General features: G+C 39.5%; 2 protein-coding genes across 13 annotated transcripts in view; both read right to left on the reverse strand.

Moving 5' to 3' along the window:
• The window catches only part of wdsub1 (WD repeat, sterile alpha motif and U-box domain containing 1), a 41,125-nt gene extending 24,480 nt beyond the window's left edge, over positions 1-16,645 (reverse strand). Inside the window, exons 1-3 of the mRNA XM_072261991.1 lie at positions 16,512-16,645; positions 6,325-6,768; positions 3,749-3,936 (exon numbers count right to left, since the gene is read on the reverse strand). Of these exons, the coding sequence (XP_072118092.1) occupies positions 3,749-3,936; positions 6,325-6,722 (586 nt within the window). The 5' untranslated portion in view covers positions 6,723-6,768; positions 16,512-16,645. The remainder of the gene's footprint in view (positions 1-3,748; positions 3,937-6,324; positions 6,769-16,511) is intronic.
• A 2,242-nt stretch (positions 16,646-18,887) lies between these two features.
• Positions 18,888-22,200, reverse strand: part of baz2ba (bromodomain adjacent to zinc finger domain, 2Ba) — a 252,745-nt gene continuing 249,432 nt past the window's right edge. For all 12 annotated transcript variants that reach the window (XM_072261994.1, XM_072261996.1, XM_072262004.1 and 9 more), the window contains 2 exons: positions 20,463-20,606; positions 18,888-20,366 (listed from right to left, as the gene is read on the reverse strand). In XM_072261994.1, coding sequence (XP_072118095.1) covers positions 20,213-20,366; positions 20,463-20,606 — 298 coding nt within the window. In that variant the 3' untranslated portion in view covers positions 18,888-20,212. The remainder of the gene's footprint in view (positions 20,367-20,462; positions 20,607-22,200) is intronic.

A 22,200-nucleotide genomic window follows, 5' to 3' on the forward strand; every position in this document is an offset into this window, starting at 1 on the left:
GCTACCTCAATGTCTATCGTTCAGTGGCACTCACATCTACTGTGATAAAGTGCTTTGAGAGGTTGCTCATGGCTAGAATCTTAAGCAAGGACCTGGACCCACTGCGATTTGCCTACTGTCACATACATCGACAGCAGATGCAATCTCAATGGCTCTCCACCTGGCCTTTGATCACCTGGATAATAGCAACACTGCTGCTATTTATTGACTACAGCTCAGCATTCAACACCATCATACCTTCCCTCTGCAAATGGATCTTTTGGCCAAATCTTCAATTGGTTTATCTATTCCCAGCCACCACATGTAGCTCCGGGCAAGACTCTTGATCTTGACTGTACCAAGGTCTCCTTCATGCAGATTCTCAAACACTCTGGTGTGCAGTTTAGATGGAACCACACATCAGGGGTCTTTGACATACAGACAGTTAGTCTCGTCTCACCAAGAACTCTGAAAACACAGGATTACCCTGAGCTGGCCATCAATCCATGGTGATATTGTAAACTTTTGACAATATCAGGTCATTCCTCTTTGTATTTCAGAATTTGTTACTGGCAACTGGACCACCAATGCTGGGTCACAGTATGAAGACTTTTCTTCTTCAGTTGCCAACAGTGGAAGATGTGTCAAGCCATCAGCAATGCTGTATTGTTTGGTACCCCTGAACTCTGTCATAAGAGTGGGCTCCTAGAAAAAGTGCTCAATGTTGTAACCGGGTAGCAGTCATCACTAGGATTTCCTTCCTGGGACTAATAATGGACACAAGTGGCTGATGGTCTGTCACTAGAGTAAACTTTTGTCCATAGAGGTAGCGGTAGAATTTCTTTATTCCCCACACTAGACTAAGTGCCTCTTGGTTGATCTGTACATAGTTGCGTTCTGCGCTCATCAGTGATCTTGAAGCAAATGCAACAGGGCAGTCAGAGCCATCTTTCATAATGTATGATAAAATGGCTCCAATGCCCTAACGGGACTCATCACACGCCAGTCTGATGGGCAGAGATGGGTCATAATGGGTGAGCAGTTCATCTGATGTTATTAGTCCCCTTGTCAGAATCAGAATCAATGGGCGCAGCCCTGTAGCAATGTTTGGGAGAAACAGGTGGTAGTAGTTTACAAGGCCCAAATATAACCTGAGTTATGATACATTTTCCAGCTTGGGCGCTGGTAGCACAGCTTCAATCTTCTCTTGTGACTTATTAAACCATGCTTGTCAATGACGTGCCTACAATATGAGATTTCATTCTTGAAATACTCATGTTTTTCTCTCTTTGCAAGTAGACCACATTCACTTAGTCTGGTAATCACTTTGCCAAGTTCTGGAGGTGCTCTTCATCATTCTTGTCAATCACAATGATGTCATCAAGGTAACATTGTGTTCTTGGGATATCTTGGAGCACCTGGGCCATTGCTGTTTGCCAAATTGATGGAGCTGATGTGACGCCAAAGATGAGATGATTCTATTGGAACAGTCCTTTGTGAGTGTTGATTGTGAGGGATTTCCTGCTTGACTTCTCAATCTCCATTCACGGATAGGCTTGTGACAAGTCAGTCTTTGAAAACCTCTCCATCTGGCTGCCAAAGATGCAAATATGTCTTCTATTTGTGGCAGGGGATACCACACAGTACGCAGCACAGGGTTGATGCTCACTTTGAAGTCCTGGCATATTCGAACGGCTCTGGCCTTCATGCCTTTGAGTTTACCAATCCCTTTCTCAAACACCTCACGTTAGCATTAAGCAGCTGTTACAGTGTCTGGTTAGTGCTACCATTTGGGCTGCAGTCACCTGTTGATGACACATTGCGAGCCTTGATTGAGTGCCAGTCCAGTTGGATTGTTCTCAACCATTCACTTCCCAAAAGTGCTGGCTCTCACTTTTCAACACAAAAAGCTCTAACTACTGAGTTTGGCCTCCATATGTCACATTCACTTTCAGTTTACCTTTGGGAGATACTTTTTCACTTGTGTAGGTCTTTAGCATCAATGAGTTGTTTTCTAATGGTATCTTAGAAAACAGTCTGTTACAGTCAGCCTCTGAAATTATAGACAAAGCTGACCCTGTTTTCAGTTCCATTTCCAGTTTAACACGAGACACATCTATCGTGATCCATATGATTTTATGATCTGCTTCAGTAAAGCTATATAGTTCTAGACATGACAGCTAGCCTGTCATACTCTGTGTTGTCTAATTCAGTTTCACATTGAGTCACTTCATGCATAATTGTTTGGTTTTGTGTTTTCACTGTGTGTGGTTTTCTCTTTGGTTGCGTTTTTTGTCTGATTTGCACACCATCCCTATGTGACCTTGTCTGTGACACTTCCTGCAATCTCTTTCTTTGAACCAACAGTCATTTGCATCATGAGAGGATTTGCCACATCGATAACATTTTTGGCTTTTTACATCATTCAGAGATATTTTGTGTGTTTCACATTCTAAACTCTTTTTCCTGTAGTTCTACTACATCCTTTTCTGCAATCGCTAATGATATTGTAGCGGTCAATGTCCATTCTAAGTTTAGGTCTCATTCTGACAGTAGTCTCTCTTGAGTGTTTGACTATGCATGTCACATACAAGCCTGTCCCTTAATGCATCAGAAAGTCCATCTCTAAAGTCACAGTATTGGGAAAGTTTGTGCAGCTCTGCCATGTATTTAGCAATACTTTTATCCTTGGACTAATTCTTTTTGTAAAATCTAAATCTCTCAGCTATTACCAGAGCTTTAGGGCTCAAGTGATTTTTGAAAGTTGTAAATAATTTTGGACATCTTGCTTGATGGTTTTTCAGAAGTTACTAAGTTGTGTTAAGCTAAGAAGCATGGTGGCTTTCTTTTCCTCATCCATGTCATTCGCCTTACAAAACAGTTCAACCCTCTCGATATACAATTTCCAGTCCTCACTAGCACTATCACTTTCCCGACTAAGGCCATTGTCACATTATTTTCACTTTAATTCTGCTGGTTATGCATCTTTCACTGTGTACTATGCAGTTACTCATGCGACCCTCAGGATCCATGACCAACTTCTCTGTACTGTTAAAACCCTTTCCTCTCACTGTCTCTTCCCCCGAATTCTGCCATCCCATAACTGTCAGTGCTATTGCTGATATTCGTTGACTTTCAGGTTCGTACTCGTCACCAATTGGTGTGCCTGTTCAATTAAAAGCATGCACGCAGGATAGCTTTAACTGATGCATTAATATTGCAGGGAGAGAAACAGAGAGCAAATCAACAAATCAATTCACATAGGTAAGTCATCTGTCCATATGTGGTGCTAAAGGGAGTCATTGCTCTAGAAGAAACAGATCCATTCATTACACTTCTCATGCAACACACCTGCATTCAGGGAAGAAAGAAAAAAATACTGCAATGATTTCTTCCCTTACTTTCCTGTAACAGCCTAGGATAAATCTTACCCAGACCTGTTAATTCATCCTCTTTACATATCATATTCTTATGACATAAGAGGATGCATTTTGGCCCACTGTGCCTCTACCAACTCAAAACAATTTCATTAATTTTTTCCTTTCTGCTATTATCCTCACTTTTCCATTAACTCCTCCCAGATTCTGCCACATAGATAGGACTAGAGATCACATCTGAACCATGGTCATTGAAAATATGAAGCTCCAATTTATCAAATGCTTAAACTGTTTGGTTATGAACTTATTAAATGATATAATGTTTAAAAATGTTACTTCAGATGCATTATAAAAACACAGGCAAATAACAGAATATTTCTACATATACATACCTTTGGTTGGCTGAGGTGAAAACTCACAACAAGTAACTCCCAAATCATGAGCTGTCTTCACATTAAGAAGGCACTTCATTTGACAATCCCAAACAGTCAGTTCTCCAGAGGTTGAGCCCGTAATGAAGTAGTTGCCACCAGGAGAAAAGTCACAGGCAATTACTGATCCATCCTCAACAGTGCTTGTCCTGAATTTAATTAACAATTCATTTCAGGATTTTTCTCATGAATTATGACTTTCTAAACAATCAACACGAAATTAACTTTTCATAGAAATTTTATACTAAAATGAAACAAGTTCAAAGTGATTTTTCTTATTTTTGTTGTGAAGAGGACATATTTGACTGACCTGCAGTGCCTATAAAAAGTATTTACCCCCTCTGGAAGTTTCCATGTTTTATTGTTTTTCAACATTGAATCACAGTGGATTTAATTTGGCTCTTTTTGACACTGCTCAAAAGAACAAGATTCTTTTGTGTGAAAGTGAAACTAGATCTCTACAAGGTGATCTAAATTATTTACAAATATAAAACACAAAAAAAATTGATTGCATAAGTATTCACCCCCTTCATGTCAGTATTTAGCAGATGCAACAATTACAGCCTTGAGTCTGTGTGTATACGTCTCCATCAGCTTTGCACATCTGGACACTGCAATTTTTCCCCATTCTTCTTTCAAAACTGTTCAAACTCTGTTGGATTACAACTCCATTTAACTAATTATGTGACTTCTAAAACCCAATTGGTTGCAGCACCAGTGATTATCTGGTTTGTCATATTAAAAGGGAAGGGGGGTGAATAATTAAACAATCAACTATTTTGTTTTTTATAATTAATTTAGATCACTGTAGTGATCAGTTTTCACTTTGACATGAGTCTTTTTCTGTTGATTAGTGTCAAAAAATCCAAATTAAATCCACTGTGATTCAATGTTGTAAAACAATAAAACATGAAAGCTTCCAGGGGAGGGGGTTAATACTTTCTATAAGCATTGTACAACGACTGGTAGGTTTACTACTGTTAAGATCAAATTGGAACAGAAGGTACGGGTTGTCCTACGGCATAAATTTTACGAGGGGTGATTGATAAGTTCATGGCCTAAGGTAGAGGTCAATTTTAGAAAACCGAGCTCATTTATTTTTCAACATAGTCCCCTCCTACATTTACACACTTAGTCCAGAGGTCGTGGAGCATATGGATCCCTTCTTTGTAGAAGTTGGCATCTTGGACCTCCAGGAAGTGGTCCACAGCAGGGGTGATTGATAAGTTCATGGCCTAAGGTAGAAAGAGAAGAGTTATACAGCTCTCGTTAAATACTTTCTGAAGGTCCAAGACGCTGACTTCTACAAAGAAGGGATCCGTATGCTCCACGACCGCTAGACTAAGTGTGTAAGTGTAGGAAGTGACTATGTTGAAAAATCAATGTGCTAGGTTTCCTAAAATTGACTCCTTCTACCTTAGGCCACAAACTTATCAATCACCCCTTGTATTACACTAGCCCTAATGCAGTCTGGCCTTTTGTTGCATTGAGTTTCACAGCCATTTCTTCTTATAGTGAATCAAATTGAGTGAAGTTTGGCTTCTGTGAGGATGGAGACCATGATGGTTAATCTAACTTCTGTCTGAATCTGATTGTTGAATGCTTCAGTTTTACCTTCAGCATTTCCACGTAACGCTCTCACCTCATCAAGTACTGTCAGTCACCTCTTCTCAATAACTGCTTAACTGTTCACGAGATGCAGCAGGAGCTTTGACTGTATACTGCATACTGCTTTTGCTGTTTGGTATGTACGTACTATCATGTTGCAGAGTCATAAGGGTGACACCCTGCTTTCAGAAATCCTTGGTTTTGCTTGTAGCAAAGCTCTCAACGTTCTTTAGACCAAGGTGAATCCTCTGGTTTAATAGCAATATTTCGAGTGAAAAGTGATCCAGACCACAAAATTACTGATTGCAGTGAAAACAATTCAGTTACTGTTGCTGAGCCCATAATTCCTCAGAGATGCCTAGCTTTAAATGCCAGATTTGTTCAGAGCCTACCTTATTTATTGTTTCTGTGATTCCACACCACAGAATGGACATAATTCTCTAAGTATTAAGATGAGACTTTGCCTCCACTATATTTAATTACCCAAAGAGATCTTAATAAACAAGCTGGGAATGCAGATAATTGCTGCAGTCAAGCGTTGATGCCTACTGGCCAGACGGGACAGCATGAAAAGGGGAATGTGAAGTTCAACAATGAATGCATTTGACAACCTTAGGAAAGGAAAATGACAGACAGCAACATCATGGAAGTATGGGTACAGTTAGATTTTTATTTAGAAAAATTGGATTATTTTGTTAGAAATCAATTTTTCTGGAGCTGAAAGATGCCAAAATGAAACAAGATTAAAATGAGTCAATAATAAGTTCTACTTTCTTTAGTTCACTCTTATTATCTCCATATTCCATTAATTTAAATATAAAGATAAAATGTAATTATTTACCACCAAAAATGTTCAAATTAAAATAAAACTTTGAGACAATGCATGCAATTATTTGTGCTGAAATGCAAATGCTCTGTATCTAACCAACCTGCGCAGTTTCTTCCGGCGAACATCCCATAATGCCACAGTTCCATCAGCTGCACCAGATACCAAATAATTGGTGTCAGGGGAGAATTTGCAAACCCGTACTGGACTTTCACTCGGCTGCTTCAATATTGCCAACTTCTCTCCAGATTGCGGATTCCATAACACAGTCGTCCCATCAGTTGAACTCGAAGCTAGGAAATTCCCACAGGAACTAAAGCAACAAGAATGTACCCCATAGCTATGGCCCTTTAGTGGTGAGAAAGGAAGCTCTGAGAAATCCTTCAATAAATAAAGACGAATTGTTTTGTCCAGTGAACAGGAAGCCAGATATGTGGAAGAAAAGGCACAGCAGTTAACATCATCAATGTGATCAGTAAGAGTTTGGACAAGTGTCACCATGGCCAAGAGTTGTAATTCTTGCTCAGACTTCCTCTTTATTTAAAACCTATACAAAATAAGGAAAAGGTTAATGATGTGAAAATTATTTACAACACAAAATCAGTACAACACAACTTTTACTTCACAAATTTGAAAAAGCACATAGATTTTCAAAACATTTTGATTCAGTTATATGCATTAAACTGAACAGAAAACAAATATAACAAAATACAAATTCCTGCTTTCAAAGGCATTAATTTCATCTGAATTTAAATTTCAAGAAACCTAAAACAATTTATGCAATCATGAAGCTTATATTTATGCAATATGAAGTCGATTCTTTGTAAGGGCACTAATATACCCAGTCCCTAAGCTTCACATTAGCAGATTCCTTACCAACCTCCTTTACAGCTCCATCAATAATTTAGCTTCCATTACTAATTTAATTCACTTCTGTATACAGTAAACAAAATCCTTATTTTCTGATCATTCATATTTGGCCTATGGTTACTGTGTCAAAAGGAATTGCTTTCCTTGATTTGCATCATCATCCTTGATATCTCTCTGTTTTTATATGTTTCTTTAAATGCAGCCCCTTGATTAATTCACATCATCTCAGCTGAGGCTCAATCATATCCTTTAACATCTAAGCCACTATTTATACAAATAAATAAGGCATTTTTTAAACCACCCCATTATCTTGTCATCATACCTTTCAGCATTTGTAAACACGGACACAAACGCAAACTTCCAAAATGCCATTTTTTGTATACTATCTTTCCATTTCAATTTTCCCAAACAAATCACATCACAATTTATCTCCACTGAATTTCATATATCATCCTGTTAACATTGACGCATTTAATGTTTATAACCATAATAATGATTATTTCCTTTGCTGCCCTACTCTTGAATCACATTGAACTTCTTACTACAGTATCTATGCCACTGTCTAGATCTTACATAAAAAGCAAGCTATTATGGATGTTTTGAATGTCTGTGATAGACAATAATGTAAAAAGTTTAATAGATTTAAATAACTAAAAAGAGAATTAATTAAATATCTTGTAGTTCTAGTAAATACTTCAGGCAATGACATAAAAAATATATAAATCACCCACTTCAACAATCCTGATTTTATATCTTTCTGTGATTGCCTATATATTTATTATCCTGTCCCTTCTGGTTACTGGGAAGCCAAAAGTATAATCCATAAATAGTGACTGCATCTTTCTTATTCCTGAACTCTAGCCATATGGGCCTTGCACAATATTACTGACTGTGATATTTTTCTCAATGAGTAATGCAACTTCTCCACCCCTTTTACATCCCAGTACAGGTGGCCCTCGTTTTCTGAACATTCGCTTTCCGACACCTCGCTGTTACGAAAGACCTACATTAGTTACCTGTTTTCGCTAACAGAAGGTGTTTTCACTGGTACGAAAAAAGGCAGCGCACACCCAAACAAGCTCCTCCCCCGGAACTGCATTCTAGCCGCTACTGCTTAAACACGTGCTTTATCTCGATTTATTTTGTGCATCCATTATCAAGATGAGTTTTAAGGTATCGGAAAAGCCTAAAAGAGCTCGTAAGGGTGTTACACTTAGCGTAAAACTAGACATAATTAAGTGTTTCGATCATGGTGAATGAAGTAAGGACTTGCCTGCATCCACCATTCGCACTATTTATATGCAGAGAGAAATAATTTTGAAAGCTGCTGATGTTACTGTTGGTTCTGCTCGTAGCAAAGTGATCTCTCTCAGTCGGCATCCAATAATGGATAAAATGGAAAGTCTATTGCTTGAGTGGATTGATGGGTGTACAAAGGTGGTGTTCTGTTAAGTTTTCTTAAACTTAAGGGGAAATCAGTCAGTCTTTTTAATAAGCTGAAACAGAAAGCACTGGACGATGGTGATGAAAGTAGAATTTAAAGGTAGTCATGGATGGTTTGATCGGTTTCTGAGGCGAGGGCAGCTTCATAGTTTTACATTTACCGGAGAGAGTGCTTCGGCTGATACTGAAGCTGCCGAAAAGTTCCCGGCAGAACTGAAGAAAATAATTACAGAAGGTGGTTATTCGTATAAGCAAGTGTTTAACTGTGACGAAACTGCAATTTATTGGAGTCTTCCCGATTCCGGTAGGTGAAACTACACTGTACATACATTATTTCTACTTTATATAGGCTGTGTACTTTCGTGTTATTTGGTATGATTTGGCAGCTTCACAGCTTAAAGGTTACTGTAGAGAGTGTTCCTGCTGAGAGCACTTCCGCCGAGAGTGCTGCCGTGAGACTTTCGCTGCGCTACAGTGCTGCAGAAAAGTTTTTCTACTTTATATAGGCTGTGTATTTATCATATCATTCCTGCTTTTACTATATGTTACTGTTATTTTAGGGTTTTTTTGGGTCTGGGACGCTCAAAACATTTTCCCGTATTAATAAATGGTAATTTACGACATTCCAGCTTACGAACCATTTCATAGGAATGCTCTACCTTTGGATAGCGGAGGAAACCTGTATATCATATCTAAACCCTGGAACTTTGAACTGCCAATCCTGCCTTTCTCTCAATTAAGTTTTTGTAATGGTGACATCAGTCCTACTTAGTCATCCAGGCACTAAAGTCATTTGCCTTACTTGTTATACTCCTTGTATTAAAATAAATATACTTCAGATTGCCAGTCCCAATATGTTCACTAACCTGGCTCTACCTGCTCTTCCTATCAGACTTACTTGTCTTTAACCCTTAAATTTTCCACAATCCCCCTACCTTCTAACCTACTCCTCTGCATTGTAACCCCAAACACACTGTTTTAAATCCTCTAGAGTAGTGGTTCCCAACCTTGGGTCCAAAGACCCCTTACTTAATGGTATTGGTCCATGGCATAAAAAAGGTTGGGAACCCCTGCTCTATACTGATACTTCTGTTGTGCAACAAATGTAATATTATCAAATATTACAGCCACATATTTCTCCTTTATGTGAAAAATTCCTTTTGGGCCCTAAAACAATTGGTCCAACCCCCGCCCAAGTCAATCTCTTACACTTTATAAATTTTTTTGGAGTTCAATTTCGCTGTTAACCTTGTTTCACATGCTCTCTACACCTCCATTATCAACACTTCCAATTGCCTTCTTTCTTTGGTAACTCTGGTCCACAGTCGCCGGAAACTATTAAGTCAATATAAACTCACCATAGGCACACACAAACTCCATCTACTTAGTTTGCTAAAAGTCAATAACTGTTTCAAAAATGAAAAATAATTGTGCATGAAGGGCAAATGGGATTTCTGTCTTAATGAGATCAATGCAACTTAACTACCAAATGTGTTGAAACAAATGCTTTTTATCCCCCAATTTCATAGATAAATCAATGTTACTTCATTCAGGGAGAGTGGTAGGAGGGCCCTGCTGTTCAGAAACATGTAGATGGAAACAAAAGGTTCTGATAGAATGTGAAATTGGAATAGTTTCTATGTCTCAGTAGGTTACTTCACCTAGTAAACTATTTCTGAATCCTGTGAGTAGAAGCAGAGCTCCTTGTACATGGGAAAACTGGGAAGAAAGGTTTCCATGAGCTAAACATTGAGGCACTTTGGACCACTGGGAAACAACTCCTAAATCACAATGAACAAAAAAGCTGGTTCTAAGTAAATTGAATTTTGCAGGAATCGGAAGAGGACCTCAGTACATCTGAAAAGTGGGAAAGCGTCATATAGGAACTTGAGAGTCCAGTGATAGATAGCTAACAGATAAATTACAGGGACAAAGAGAGGGTGAGTGAAGTGGAGGCACTGGAATGTCAGGAATGCTGGCATGAAGCTGTATAAAAGCTTCTGACAGCATTGGAGGAAGAACAGGAATCTTGTAGAATCGTGAAAAGGAATGACACGCAGAACGAGATTTCCTTCTCAGCCCAATTATTAGAGGAATTTATTATGTGAAAAGGCAAGTTCTGATCAGGGTCAATCAGCATGGCTTTGTGAAAGGTAAATCATATCTCACAAATTCTAGCAAGGCCTTTGTTAAGTCCCTCATGGGTGGGTTGGTCGGGAATGTTAGGACACATAGAATTCAGGGTGAATTAGCAAACTGGGTATGGATTTGGCTTGGTGGTAGTGGAGGGTTATTTTTCAGACTGGAGCCCTATAACTCGTGGTGTGTCACAGGGGTTGATACTTAGTCCTCTGTTGTTTATCGTATGTATTAATGACTCAATGAGAATTTAGGTGGCATGATCAACAAGTTTGCAGAGGACAACACAATTGGTGTGGTGGAGATAGAAGAAGGTTGTCTGGGTTACAACAGGATATAGATCAACTAGAGAGAGTGGGTGAGGGAATGGCAAATGGAATTCAACTCAGACAAGTGCAAAGTGAATCATGCATTTTTTAAAATTTCAGAACTAGACTTTTGCATAATAAAAAAATCAAAGAAAAAAGTGCAAAAAAGCTCTATACTTGTAGTTGATACATTCAGTCGTGTAAACTATTAATGGAAAAAATAAAGAGACATAGCAGTATTGCCACTCATTTGTCTTCCTAAGGAGATACCCATTTCACTGTCTGATGGGCTTCCACATCCAACACCACTCCTCTATGTATGGTACTAGAAGGAGACTATACTGTGGTCCCTTCCTACAGAGTGGCTGCACCAAGTTTCACTGCATCCCTCAGCACGTACCCTTGTAGTCTGAACTGTGCCAGTCTGCATCGTTCCTTTACAGACATCTCACATTCGCTGAGAGAGGTGAGTGTGAATTGTGGTCCAAGTCTCGAAGGAGGTTTGTATCTCATCTTACTACAAAGACTGTGGGAACCTATAAAATCTTTCAGCTCTTGCTCTGTTTAACATATAAAGAGAAGGTATGACCATGAAAGCAGAATTTATATGACAAATTATCAGACTATCAATCTTTCCATTGCTTCATACTGTTCTCCAGTGGCAAAGGATGTGAAAATACAAAAACAACAGCTGATTTCCTCTGGAGCAAATCTCCACAGATCTAATGCCACTCCTTTGCTGCCGTACTGGATTCCAGACTGGAAACTACATCACTCTGGAACAATCCCCGCTTCTCTGTGGTTTCTGAACTTCCGTCATCTCAATTTTGATGCTGCAGTTAAGCACAAGTTTTGACTGTACCGTTCTCATTTCTTCATAAAACACAGCATGCCACAGGAAGCCATTCATCTTACTAAATCTGAGCAGTACCACAGTTCTTACTGATATTTACATGATTTTTTGCAGAACATGAACATGGATTTTTAAATTTAGAGTCCTGATGAAAGGTTTTGACCTGTTTACTCTTTTCCACAAATGCTGCCTGACCTGCTGAGTTCCTCCAGCATTTTGCGTGTTTTATTCTGAACAGTAATCGATTTAGTCCCAGATCCTCCCATTTTCTCCATCTGGTTGCTACTTTTTTCTCCTGTAAATTTTCATTCAATTCACTTTTAAAGAAAAACACTCTATTAAGAGATATTAAGGCCCTGGTTAAGAAGAAGGAAGTGCATAGCAGGTATAGGCAGGAAGGAGCAAATCAGGTACTTGACGAGTATAAGAAATGCAAGAGAACATTTAAGAATGAAATCGGGAGGGCAAAAAGGCAGCATGAGGTTGCTCAAGCAGACAAAGTGAGGGAGAATCCCAAGGGCTTCTATAGATATATTAAGAGCAGAAGGATAGCAAAGGTCAAAATTGGTCTTCTGGAAGATCAATCATCATCCATGCATGGAGCCAAGAGAGATGGGGAGATCTTAAGTGGATTTTTTGCATCTGTATTTACTCAGGAAACAGACACCGAGTCTACAGAAGCGAGGCAAAGCGGCAATGAGGTCATGGGCCATATACAAATTAAAGGAGAGGAGGTAGTTGCTATCTCAAGCAAATTAGGGTGGATAAATCTCCAGGCCTTAACAAGGTGTTTCCTTGCCCCTGTGTGAGGTTAGTGGAGAAATTGCACAGGCCTGGGCAAAAATATTGAAAATGTCTTTTGCCACGAGTGAAGTGCCAGAGGATTGGAGGATAGCTGAAGGTGTTTTGTTGCTCTAGGGCTCTAAGAATAAGGCAGGAAATTATAGGCCGGTGAGCCCGATATCAGTAGTGGGTAAATTATTGGAAGGTTTTCTAAGGAACTGGATATACAAGTAGTTAGATAGACAGGGACTGATTAGGGATAGTCAACACACACAAAATGCTGGAGGAACTCAGCAGGCCAGGCAGCATCTATAGAAAAGATAAACAGTCGATGTTTTGGGCCAAAACGAAGGGTCTCAGCCTGAAATGTCGACTGTTTATTCTTGGATTTTGCTTGGATTTCTAGCATCTGCATATCTTCTTGTGTTAGAGATAGTCAACATGGCTTTGTGCATGGTAAGTCATGTCTAACAGTGTTTTTGAGGAAGTTACCAGGAAAGTTGATGAAGCCAAGGCAGTGGATGTTGTCTACATGTACTTTAGCAAAGGCCTTTGAGAACGTCCCATATGGGAAGCTGGTCAAGAAGATTCACTTGCTTGGCATTCAAGATGAGGTAGTAAATTGGATTAGACATTGGCTTCACAGACGAGGCTATAGTGTGGTAGTAGATGTCTGCCTCTCTGACTGGAGGGCTGTGACTAGTGCTGTGCTTCAGGGATTGGTACTGGGTCCATGTTATTTGTCACATATATCACTGATCTGGATGATAATGTGGTAAGCTAGATCAGCAAATTTGCGGATGACACCAAGATTGGTTAGGACTTACATAGCAAGCAGTAGGGCACTGAGAAGTGTTGCTGAACAAAAGGATCTGGGAATGCAGATCCATAATTCCTTGAAAATGGCGTCACAGATAGACAGGGTCACAAAGAAAGCTTTTGGCACAATGGCGTTTATAAATCAAAGTACTGAGTACAGGAATTGTGATGTTATGATGAAGTTGTATAGTGTGTTGGTGATACCTAATTTGGAGCATTGTGTAGTGTAGTTTTGGTCACTTACCTATAGGAAAGATGTCAATAAGATTGAAAGAGTGCAGAGAAAATTGACAAGGATGTTGCCAGGACTTGAGGGCCTAGGGAAAGGTAAATAGATTTGGACTTCATTCCCTAGAGCATGAAGATTGAGGTTTACAAAATTATGAGGGGTATAGATAGGGTAAATGTAAGCAGCTTTTTCAGCTGACATTAGTGGGGAGGGACAAATGGGCAAGGGAATCAAGGACTGTACACTCCCTGTAGAAAAGAGAGAGATAGGGGAGGAGGTGAAAGGAGGGAAACTGGAAATATAATCTCTTACTCTATTCTCGCCAATTTTATTTCAAGACAGTAAGAAATACAAAAACAACTTTCTGAAACAGAATACTGGCCTTTGATAAAAACAGAAAAAGAGATACAGACTATTTCAAATTTGATTGAGCACTTTTACTTGCCTTTGTTTACTTTCAGATAAAAATATTTCTATCAATATTCCTGGGCTTTTTTGAATAATTTGAATACAAAGTAAAAATAAATTAATTATCTAATGAAGTTTTAAATTAATTATTCCAACACATATACCAAGTAAAGATAATTCTATTGGATCAAATCTTGTAGGGAAAATGTCAGCTTAGGATTCCTATATGCATACAATAGATGTTGAATTTGCTAGCCACTTTTATTGGCAATCTGCACTCTGACCTTGGACTCCTTATAGGAAAACCTGCCTAGTTGACCCACAGTAACTCCTCTTATTTGACTGGTTGGCAACAGATGTATGCAAAGTATAAAAAATAAATTTTAGATGGTTCTGCTTTTGAGAATTGCTGGAGTCTTAATTTGTATTTGCTCAAATGCTTCAAAGTAACATCAGGGACTTGATAATTGAAAGTAATACAAGTTATTTCAAAAGTTACTAATCGTGAAAATTCAGCCTCTTAATGCTCATTCAGTATTCAAAAATTGTTGCCTATATTTGGCATAAAGCAACAGCATATTTATTTTCAGCTCCAAGTCTAGGGAAAAAAAGCATTCCTTCAACTGAAAACTATATTTATCTTTGATGAACCAATCAGAAAACACATACTATTTAGAAATAACACCACATGATGCAAAGATGCCTTCTCTACAACACTAATATCAAGCCCGATTATCCCTCAAGGTAATGGGAGTCCCAAATGTCTGGCAAAACAACACACTTTATCATCTAGTTCTTCCATATGCTTTCCCATCTCAATCTGCAATGTCAAGTTCATTCTCCGTGCTGCAAAAGCCCAATACCAAAAGTGTAAAGGCTTCCACAAACCCCCTATTCCCAGTTAACACAGGTATGCATTTTGATACATATGCTGGGAATTCAAAGAGCAGAGATGTGAAATGACAAAGGAATATATATATAAATAAATCTTAAAAAACTGAATATTCAAGAAGGGCCTCAGCCTGAAATGTCAACTATCTATTCATTTTCATAGATCCTGCCTGACCTGCTGAGTTCCTCCAGCATTTTGTGTGTGTTGCTTTGGATTTCGAGCATCTGCAGTCTGTCTTGTATTTAATATTTTAATCCTTCAAAATCATTGTACCCGATTTCAGCTTTCTTTTCCTATCATCTTTCAAATATCATCTCCTAAAACCTACTTTTTTTCCAGACTTGTTTGAATTCCATCCCTTCAGATTTCCATTTTTACCACAGTATCAGAACAGCCTGTATCACAGCAACCAATGCCATTTATGTGTCTATCTAACCTCTCTCTCACCGTCAAGTTGGATGGGACTGCACTAAGCCTCGTTCAATAGTTAGCCAATTAGTGCAGGGGAATCAACCGCAATGGTTCTTCCTAGGATGTACTCCAAAGCAAGGTGGAAGATGAGGAAACCAGGTCAACACAATCTAGTTCAATTATATTTTTGGGGTTTCCAACTCAGGATCAGCTGTTAACATTCTGGTCCCTAAGAATCGAAAAGTTCATTACTGCCGCTCCCCCAACCCCCAGGAGTCCGAGCCACAAAAATCTAGTTTCACTCTAATGCAGTATTTGGAGGACACTATTAAGACAAAAGAGACCTGCCTCTGCTGATATCCGGAACAATAAAAAATACAAGAACTCAGCGGCTCAAACCCGAACACCGACATACACTCCCCCAGCCCCAACCTTCCACATATACTGCGCGTCTTTGAGTTCTTGCATTAATTTTTGTTTTGGCTTTGGGAGACTGCATCTTTGTCAATGAGATCTTTCTAATACGACGTTAAACTTCGTTCCTCTCTGTGTCCATCCAAATCCAAACTTTGACGACGGACAAGCCTGTCATTTTGCCAACAGTTAACCCTTCAAAAGATGTATTTTCTGGTGCGAAGTAGCAGATATGTACTGTACATTACTGGGTGTCAAGTACGTTGGGACGTTTCAAAACTAGCATGAAATGCCCTTTAAAAAAGTGCGTTACCATCTCTTTCTCTTAGCTTTCTGGAGCGACTTGAGGATCACTCCCGAATAAGCCAGGGAGGACGCCAGCCCCTGAGAATTAGCACCGCCTTTTTAAGAGACATTCCTAGAGGCTACGCATCTTTGAAGTGGGTGACGTTCTTTTAAACCTAGAGACGACACATTTTGAAACGGGCGCACGCATCCGCTGTTCGTGAACCGTAAAATAAAATAAACAGTTCATTCAGGGTGCCGTCCCGAAAACCAAACCCATTTCCGCCCGCGGCTTTCAGCGCAGCGCAGGGAAGGGAAGGGAAGGGGGCGGGCCGGGCCCGGCCGACAGAGACATCGCCGCCCCACGACTACCAGCCCAAGCCGCGATCGCTCTTAACGGGCACAGAACCGGGAAACGGAATGTGTAACTACTCACGGAAAGACCGCAAGACGCCGCAGAAAGGACGGCCCCGGACGCGGACAGCACCTTCCGCCACGGGCGCGAACGGCCAATGCGCCGCACGTCACACCCTTCGACGGCGGTGCGGGTGCGGCGCGGGCGCGGGCGCGGCCACGGCCACATGACCGGCGCACGGGTCCGACCGCTCCGCGCTCGGCACGGCGATCCTCCGGGATCCGCAGTACGGCATCGGGATCCAGTACAGTAGTTACTACACAGTCGCTAGGCACGGCCGGCCGACTGGCTGGCATTTGTTATCGATCCCCAAACCGTCCTCGAGAAGGTGAAAAGTAAACCGCCGTGATCCCTTTGCCATCCTTCCCAAAATAACTTGACCTGCTGCGTTTTTCCAACATTTTGTTTGTATTTCAGATTTCCATTATTGAGAAGTTTTAAAAACCATTGCAAAATGCTGTAGGAAACTGCAGGATTTTGACCCAGCATGGGTGATTTTCCAACATTTTAGTGCGGATTAACGGTTAGACTGGATAAGATAGTGTGCTGTCGAGGATACTCATAATAAAGGATGAAGTCGCATTTAAGTTCATTTTCCGAAATGCTCTTTCCAGCGCGTGCTACTTCCCTGTGCCAATAGTGCTGTTTTATGGTGGGGTCTGTGATTTTTCAGTTGTTATGAAGAACTTCAGGGCAATCCATCATTCATTGAGGCTACCGTAGGTTAGCAATTGTCAGTTTGCTTCTGAGACTAACCTTCAAAATGTATTGTTGCCCCGTTGGAAGTAAATTATGCAGCAGCCAATCAAGTCATCATCAGTACTTGTCATGCAAACCTCACATTGTCAATGAGGTGGAGGTAGCAGGCACGAGGAATTCTGCAGATGCTGGAAATTCAAGCAACACACATCAAAGTTGCTGGTGAACGCAGCAAACCAGGCAGCACCTCTAGGAAGAGGTACAGTCGACGTTTCGGGCCAAGACCCTTCGTCAGGACTAACTGAAAGATGAGCTAGTAAGAGATTTGTCTTCTCCTATCATTTTGGATCTCCCCCTCCCGAATCTCTTACTAGCTCTTCTTTCAGTTAGTCCTGATGAAGGGTCTCAGCCCGAAACGTCAACTGTACCCCTTTCTATAGATGCTGCCTGGCCGCAGCAACTTTTGCGTGGGTTGCTGGAGGTAGCAGGTGTCAGTTGGGCACCTGGATAGAAGCTCTTATTTATCTCTAATGAAATCTGCTAGTGATTACAACCAGGTTGCTTTCCAAATATTATATCTTAAGGACTCTTGCAATTTGCTTTCCCCATGCCATTTCAGAGGGGCATATTCTCTCCAACCCTACTGCCATTAGACTCACTTTGGAATAAGAGAGAGTTTTCACAAGACTGAAAAAATAAACTTCCTGCTTCATCCTTATCAATTCCATTAGAATTGGGGCATATGGACTGATGGCTGTTATCAAGCTGGATCCACAAAACATTGGAAAACTCAGTCTTGACAAAGGATGGGTTTTCGAGAGGGACGTTGATTGACTTGTACTCAAGTGCTCTAAATAACATGTTCTGCTGCGTATTGTGGGTATGTTACATTGTTCTGCCAAACAGAGTGGGTATGTTATACTGGCACCAGAATGTGTGGCGACACTTGCGGGCTACTCCCAATGAACTCTCAGGCGTGTTGGTTGTTAATACATCTCTGCAGAAGGGTCTTGGCCCAAAATGTCGACAGTTTATTCATTTCCATAGCTGCTGCCTGACCCGCTGAGTTCCTCCATTATCTTGTGTGTGTTGCAACATATCTCACTGTATGTTTCAATGTACATATGACAAACAAACCTGAATTTTGAATACAATGAAGACTGGAAGGTAGACACAAGGACCATTCCCTCAAGCTTAGTTGTTGAACTCTAGCTCAGCAGGTAGTAAAGCCCATGATATACACAATCAACTGTAATATTGCTGAGTGATGCAGCAGGCTCAAAAAAGCCTTCAGACTTCCAACTGCCGCTATTCTGTAGCAGGATGGGAAATTGTAATTTTAGTTTTTAGCCACCAAAAAAATGTCAGTGTGCCATGTTCAATATAGCTACTTTTTACAACTTTTCTTACAGTTTAGCACACATTTGAATAAACTGATGGTATAGCTAAAATACACAAGAGTTCTGATGTAGATCTCAACCCCGAACATCAAACCTTCTCATTTCCTTTACTGTTTCTGCTCAACCAACAGAGTTCTGCCAGCAAATTATGCACTGAGCTGTTAACAAGGACTAGTTTAAAAACAAATTTCATATTACTTAGAACAACAGATGTGAATGGAACATTTTGTTTACCAAAGTAAACAACTATCAGAACAAAACCGCACAAATGTTTTAGAAATCAAGCAAGCAAACAGAATTGAAAAACACCCTTTTATTATGTCCGTGCCACACATACTAGTGAAAAATAATGCTCCTAAAAAAGAAAACTACCCTTTTTCACAACATATTTAAATAAAGTAACTTCAAGTACTTTGACTCAGGTACAAAAGTTTCTGATCTGAGCTGAGCTGCCTCCAATAGGCCACTGTAACTTACAGCAGTTAAACAGTGGTTACACACAGTGGTTACAATGAGCCACTGAGTACCAAATTCTATGGCAAGGCAGATGGAGGGAAATGCATTATGAAAAATACTGTGTATAGGAAATTGTAATTTATTGTGTGGATATAAATGATTATATTGGAATGAGACCACAGTGGCTCAAAAATTATATAACAAAAATAGAAAATGGAAAACCTAATATCCCCTACACCCTGTTTTAAAGGCAGGCACTACCCAACATTAGGAGACTCCACAGTGTTTGTAGAGGATATGTACAAGCCATATATGTATAATCATTTTAAGACTAAAATAAAATGCTACAGTTATTCTAAGGCATAACAATATTAAATGCCTGGAAACAATATGTACACATCATACATATTTGAACAAGACTTAATTAATATTAACATTAATGAACAATTATATACAGATGTTTCTTTGTTGATCCACTGTTTTTGAATTTACTTTGAGACTAAGTAGGTGGTGCATTGATAAACAGAGCTGTAAATTTATGTCTACAGTAACAAGAGGTTCTCCAGTGCCCTCCTGGACAGAACAGTGTAAACAGTTTTCAATTGGCTTTGTTTTATTCTTCAAAAACATTCGTTGTTTTATTTCCTTTGAAGACTTAAAGCAATTTTGCTGCCTCTTCCTTTTCATAGAAAATGAAGACTTGACATTTTATTCATAAGTTAACAAAAAATTAAATACATTCACTAAAATATAAGCTACAAAAGAAATTCAAGATTTTTTCCATTTACTTCCACGTATATTGTTTTTTTTTAAATGAGGGAAGAGGATTTCCCGTCCCCTATTACAGCTCTGGTCATTGTATATTTATTCAGTGCGTTTGAAATATTGGTTGCTATTGCACTAGGACCACCCCATGCCTCTGAACTCTTTGGGTGTGCTTCCCTGTTCTTCCGAAGCTGTCCATAAAATATTTCTATAGTTCAAGAGCTACAGTCTCCAAAGGAGTGAACCTCTTTTAGAGTAATCCTTGGCTGGTATTTCCACATTTTAACAAGTGATGTGAAATATCTGCTGATTTGTGCAAACGATCTTGCACTCCCCGTATATATGAAGACACCAGTATTTCAGGCTGCCGGCTCAAAGTCTTTAATTTATAAATTGATTGCCTTAGCTTCCCTTAAAAAGCTCAGCCCATCGCTTCTCGAAAAATTTCCTCATATTATGACCAGCTCTGCCAATGTCCGATTCATCTTCATTAAATGTTTCACAGTTGTCAAAAACTAATCTGGCATCTACTGCAAATACTTCAGTATTCGGGTACCTATGGGGGAAAAAAAAATCACATTTGGTTAAAAAACAATTTAAAACTTGAACTAATTCAAATCTCTTACATATAAGAAAATATTCAGAAACTTACAGTCCATTGCTGAGTTTCTCTCGGATAGTGGAGAAATCCATTGGTTTTTTAATAACCTTTCTATACCCAGGTACTAGTTTGGAGTTCACAGGTAGCAAGAAAGGCCATGCATCCTCATGTGTTTCCAATTCCGATAACATTATGCTGGAAATAATAATAATAATCAAATTAGGAAAACTGATGAAATAATCAAGCACAATTCATAGGTCTTTTACTCTAACAACCAGAAATACTAAAAACATCATAATCACACACTACCTTCTCCTAGAATGGTCTAAGAAATTGAAAATGGAAGGTACCACTAATACTGAATTAAAGAAAACAAATGGCAGTGAAGAGTTTTCAGAAAGATTGACAGTGCCATAGAAATATTACTGGTATAATTACATATATATGAAAGATTCTGGTAGAAGTTGCCCATATATAGAATTCCATGCATAGAATGAAAATCTAAGAGACTATATAACTGAATGCAGTTATATTGGGAGATTTATTATTGACAGACAGAGAAGCAGAAGAGCTTACGTGATAAGTGTAGTCAAAAATGTTGACAGTAGCTTTCTAAAACAAATGTTTCAGAGCTAATAACTGAATAGGCTTTTATTAATGAAAATAAACTTAATTAATGGTTTCCAATTATGTCTGAGGGACTAGGGAAAGTCATATACTAAAATTTTAAATTAAAACAAGCCAAAGTTGAAAAAATAATAAACATTGGGAAGCATTCAAAAACTTAGGACAATATCAAGCTGGTACACAGCCATCAAACTCACAGGCTGCATGAGAACATTTTAGCTGTGAGAAAATATTGCAAAGGCTGGGATTATTTCTCTGGGATAGAAGAGAATGAGGGGCAATTATTTGAGTTGGGTACTTCAGCACCCATCGCAAAAGACAACATCAATCAAAAATAAAAGGTTTGGACAAGTGCAAGGAGAAGTGGAAATCCGTCTTTCTGGGAGAACTCTGAATAGCAACACAAATAAAGTGCAAATAATATGAAGCACTGAAGTGAATTATGCAGTTTTGGACACGATAAAAAATAGTTTGCAGATGATACAAGTGGCTGCTTAGTTAAACGTGGAGCACTTCAGACTGGAAGCAGTTAGGGAAAATATGGCAAATGGGACTCAGAACAGAAAAGGTGAGGTTATGGATGTGGCACGTCCAATATGGCAAGGAAGCCTAAAATGAATGGCAGGGTATTGAATAGTGAGGATGATCAAAGGGCACTGGAGAACCTCTTGTTACTGTTCTGACTGACACATTATTTGTTTTATTTGTCACATGTACAGTATATAGAAACATTCAGCAAAATTATGCATTTCACATCAAATTAATCACAAAGATTGTGCTGGCCACACTTCTGGCACCAACATAGCATGCCTGACTCACTAACACAAATCCGTATATGTCTACGATAAGTTGTAAGTTGAGATTTGTGTCATTGAATACTTTAGCACAGAAGCAGGCCAACTGGCCCATCTAGTCAGTGCCAAACCATTAATCTGCTTAGTCCAGCAACACACAATAAAAGTTGCTGGTGAACGCAGCAGGCCAGGCAGCATCTATTGGAAAAGGCATCTATTGGACTGTACCTCTTCCAATAGATGCTGCCTGGCCTGCTGCGTTCACCAGCAACTTTTATGTGTGTTGCTTGAAATTCCAGCATCTGCAGATTTCCTTGTGTTTGCGAATCTGCTTAGTCTCATTGATCTGCACCCCGACCGTAGCCCTC

The sequence above is a fragment of the Mobula birostris genome, chromosome 6, assembly GCF_030028105.1.
Source record: "Mobula birostris isolate sMobBir1 chromosome 6, sMobBir1.hap1, whole genome shotgun sequence".
Classification (NCBI taxonomy): Eukaryota; Metazoa; Chordata; class Chondrichthyes; order Myliobatiformes; family Myliobatidae; genus Mobula; species Mobula birostris.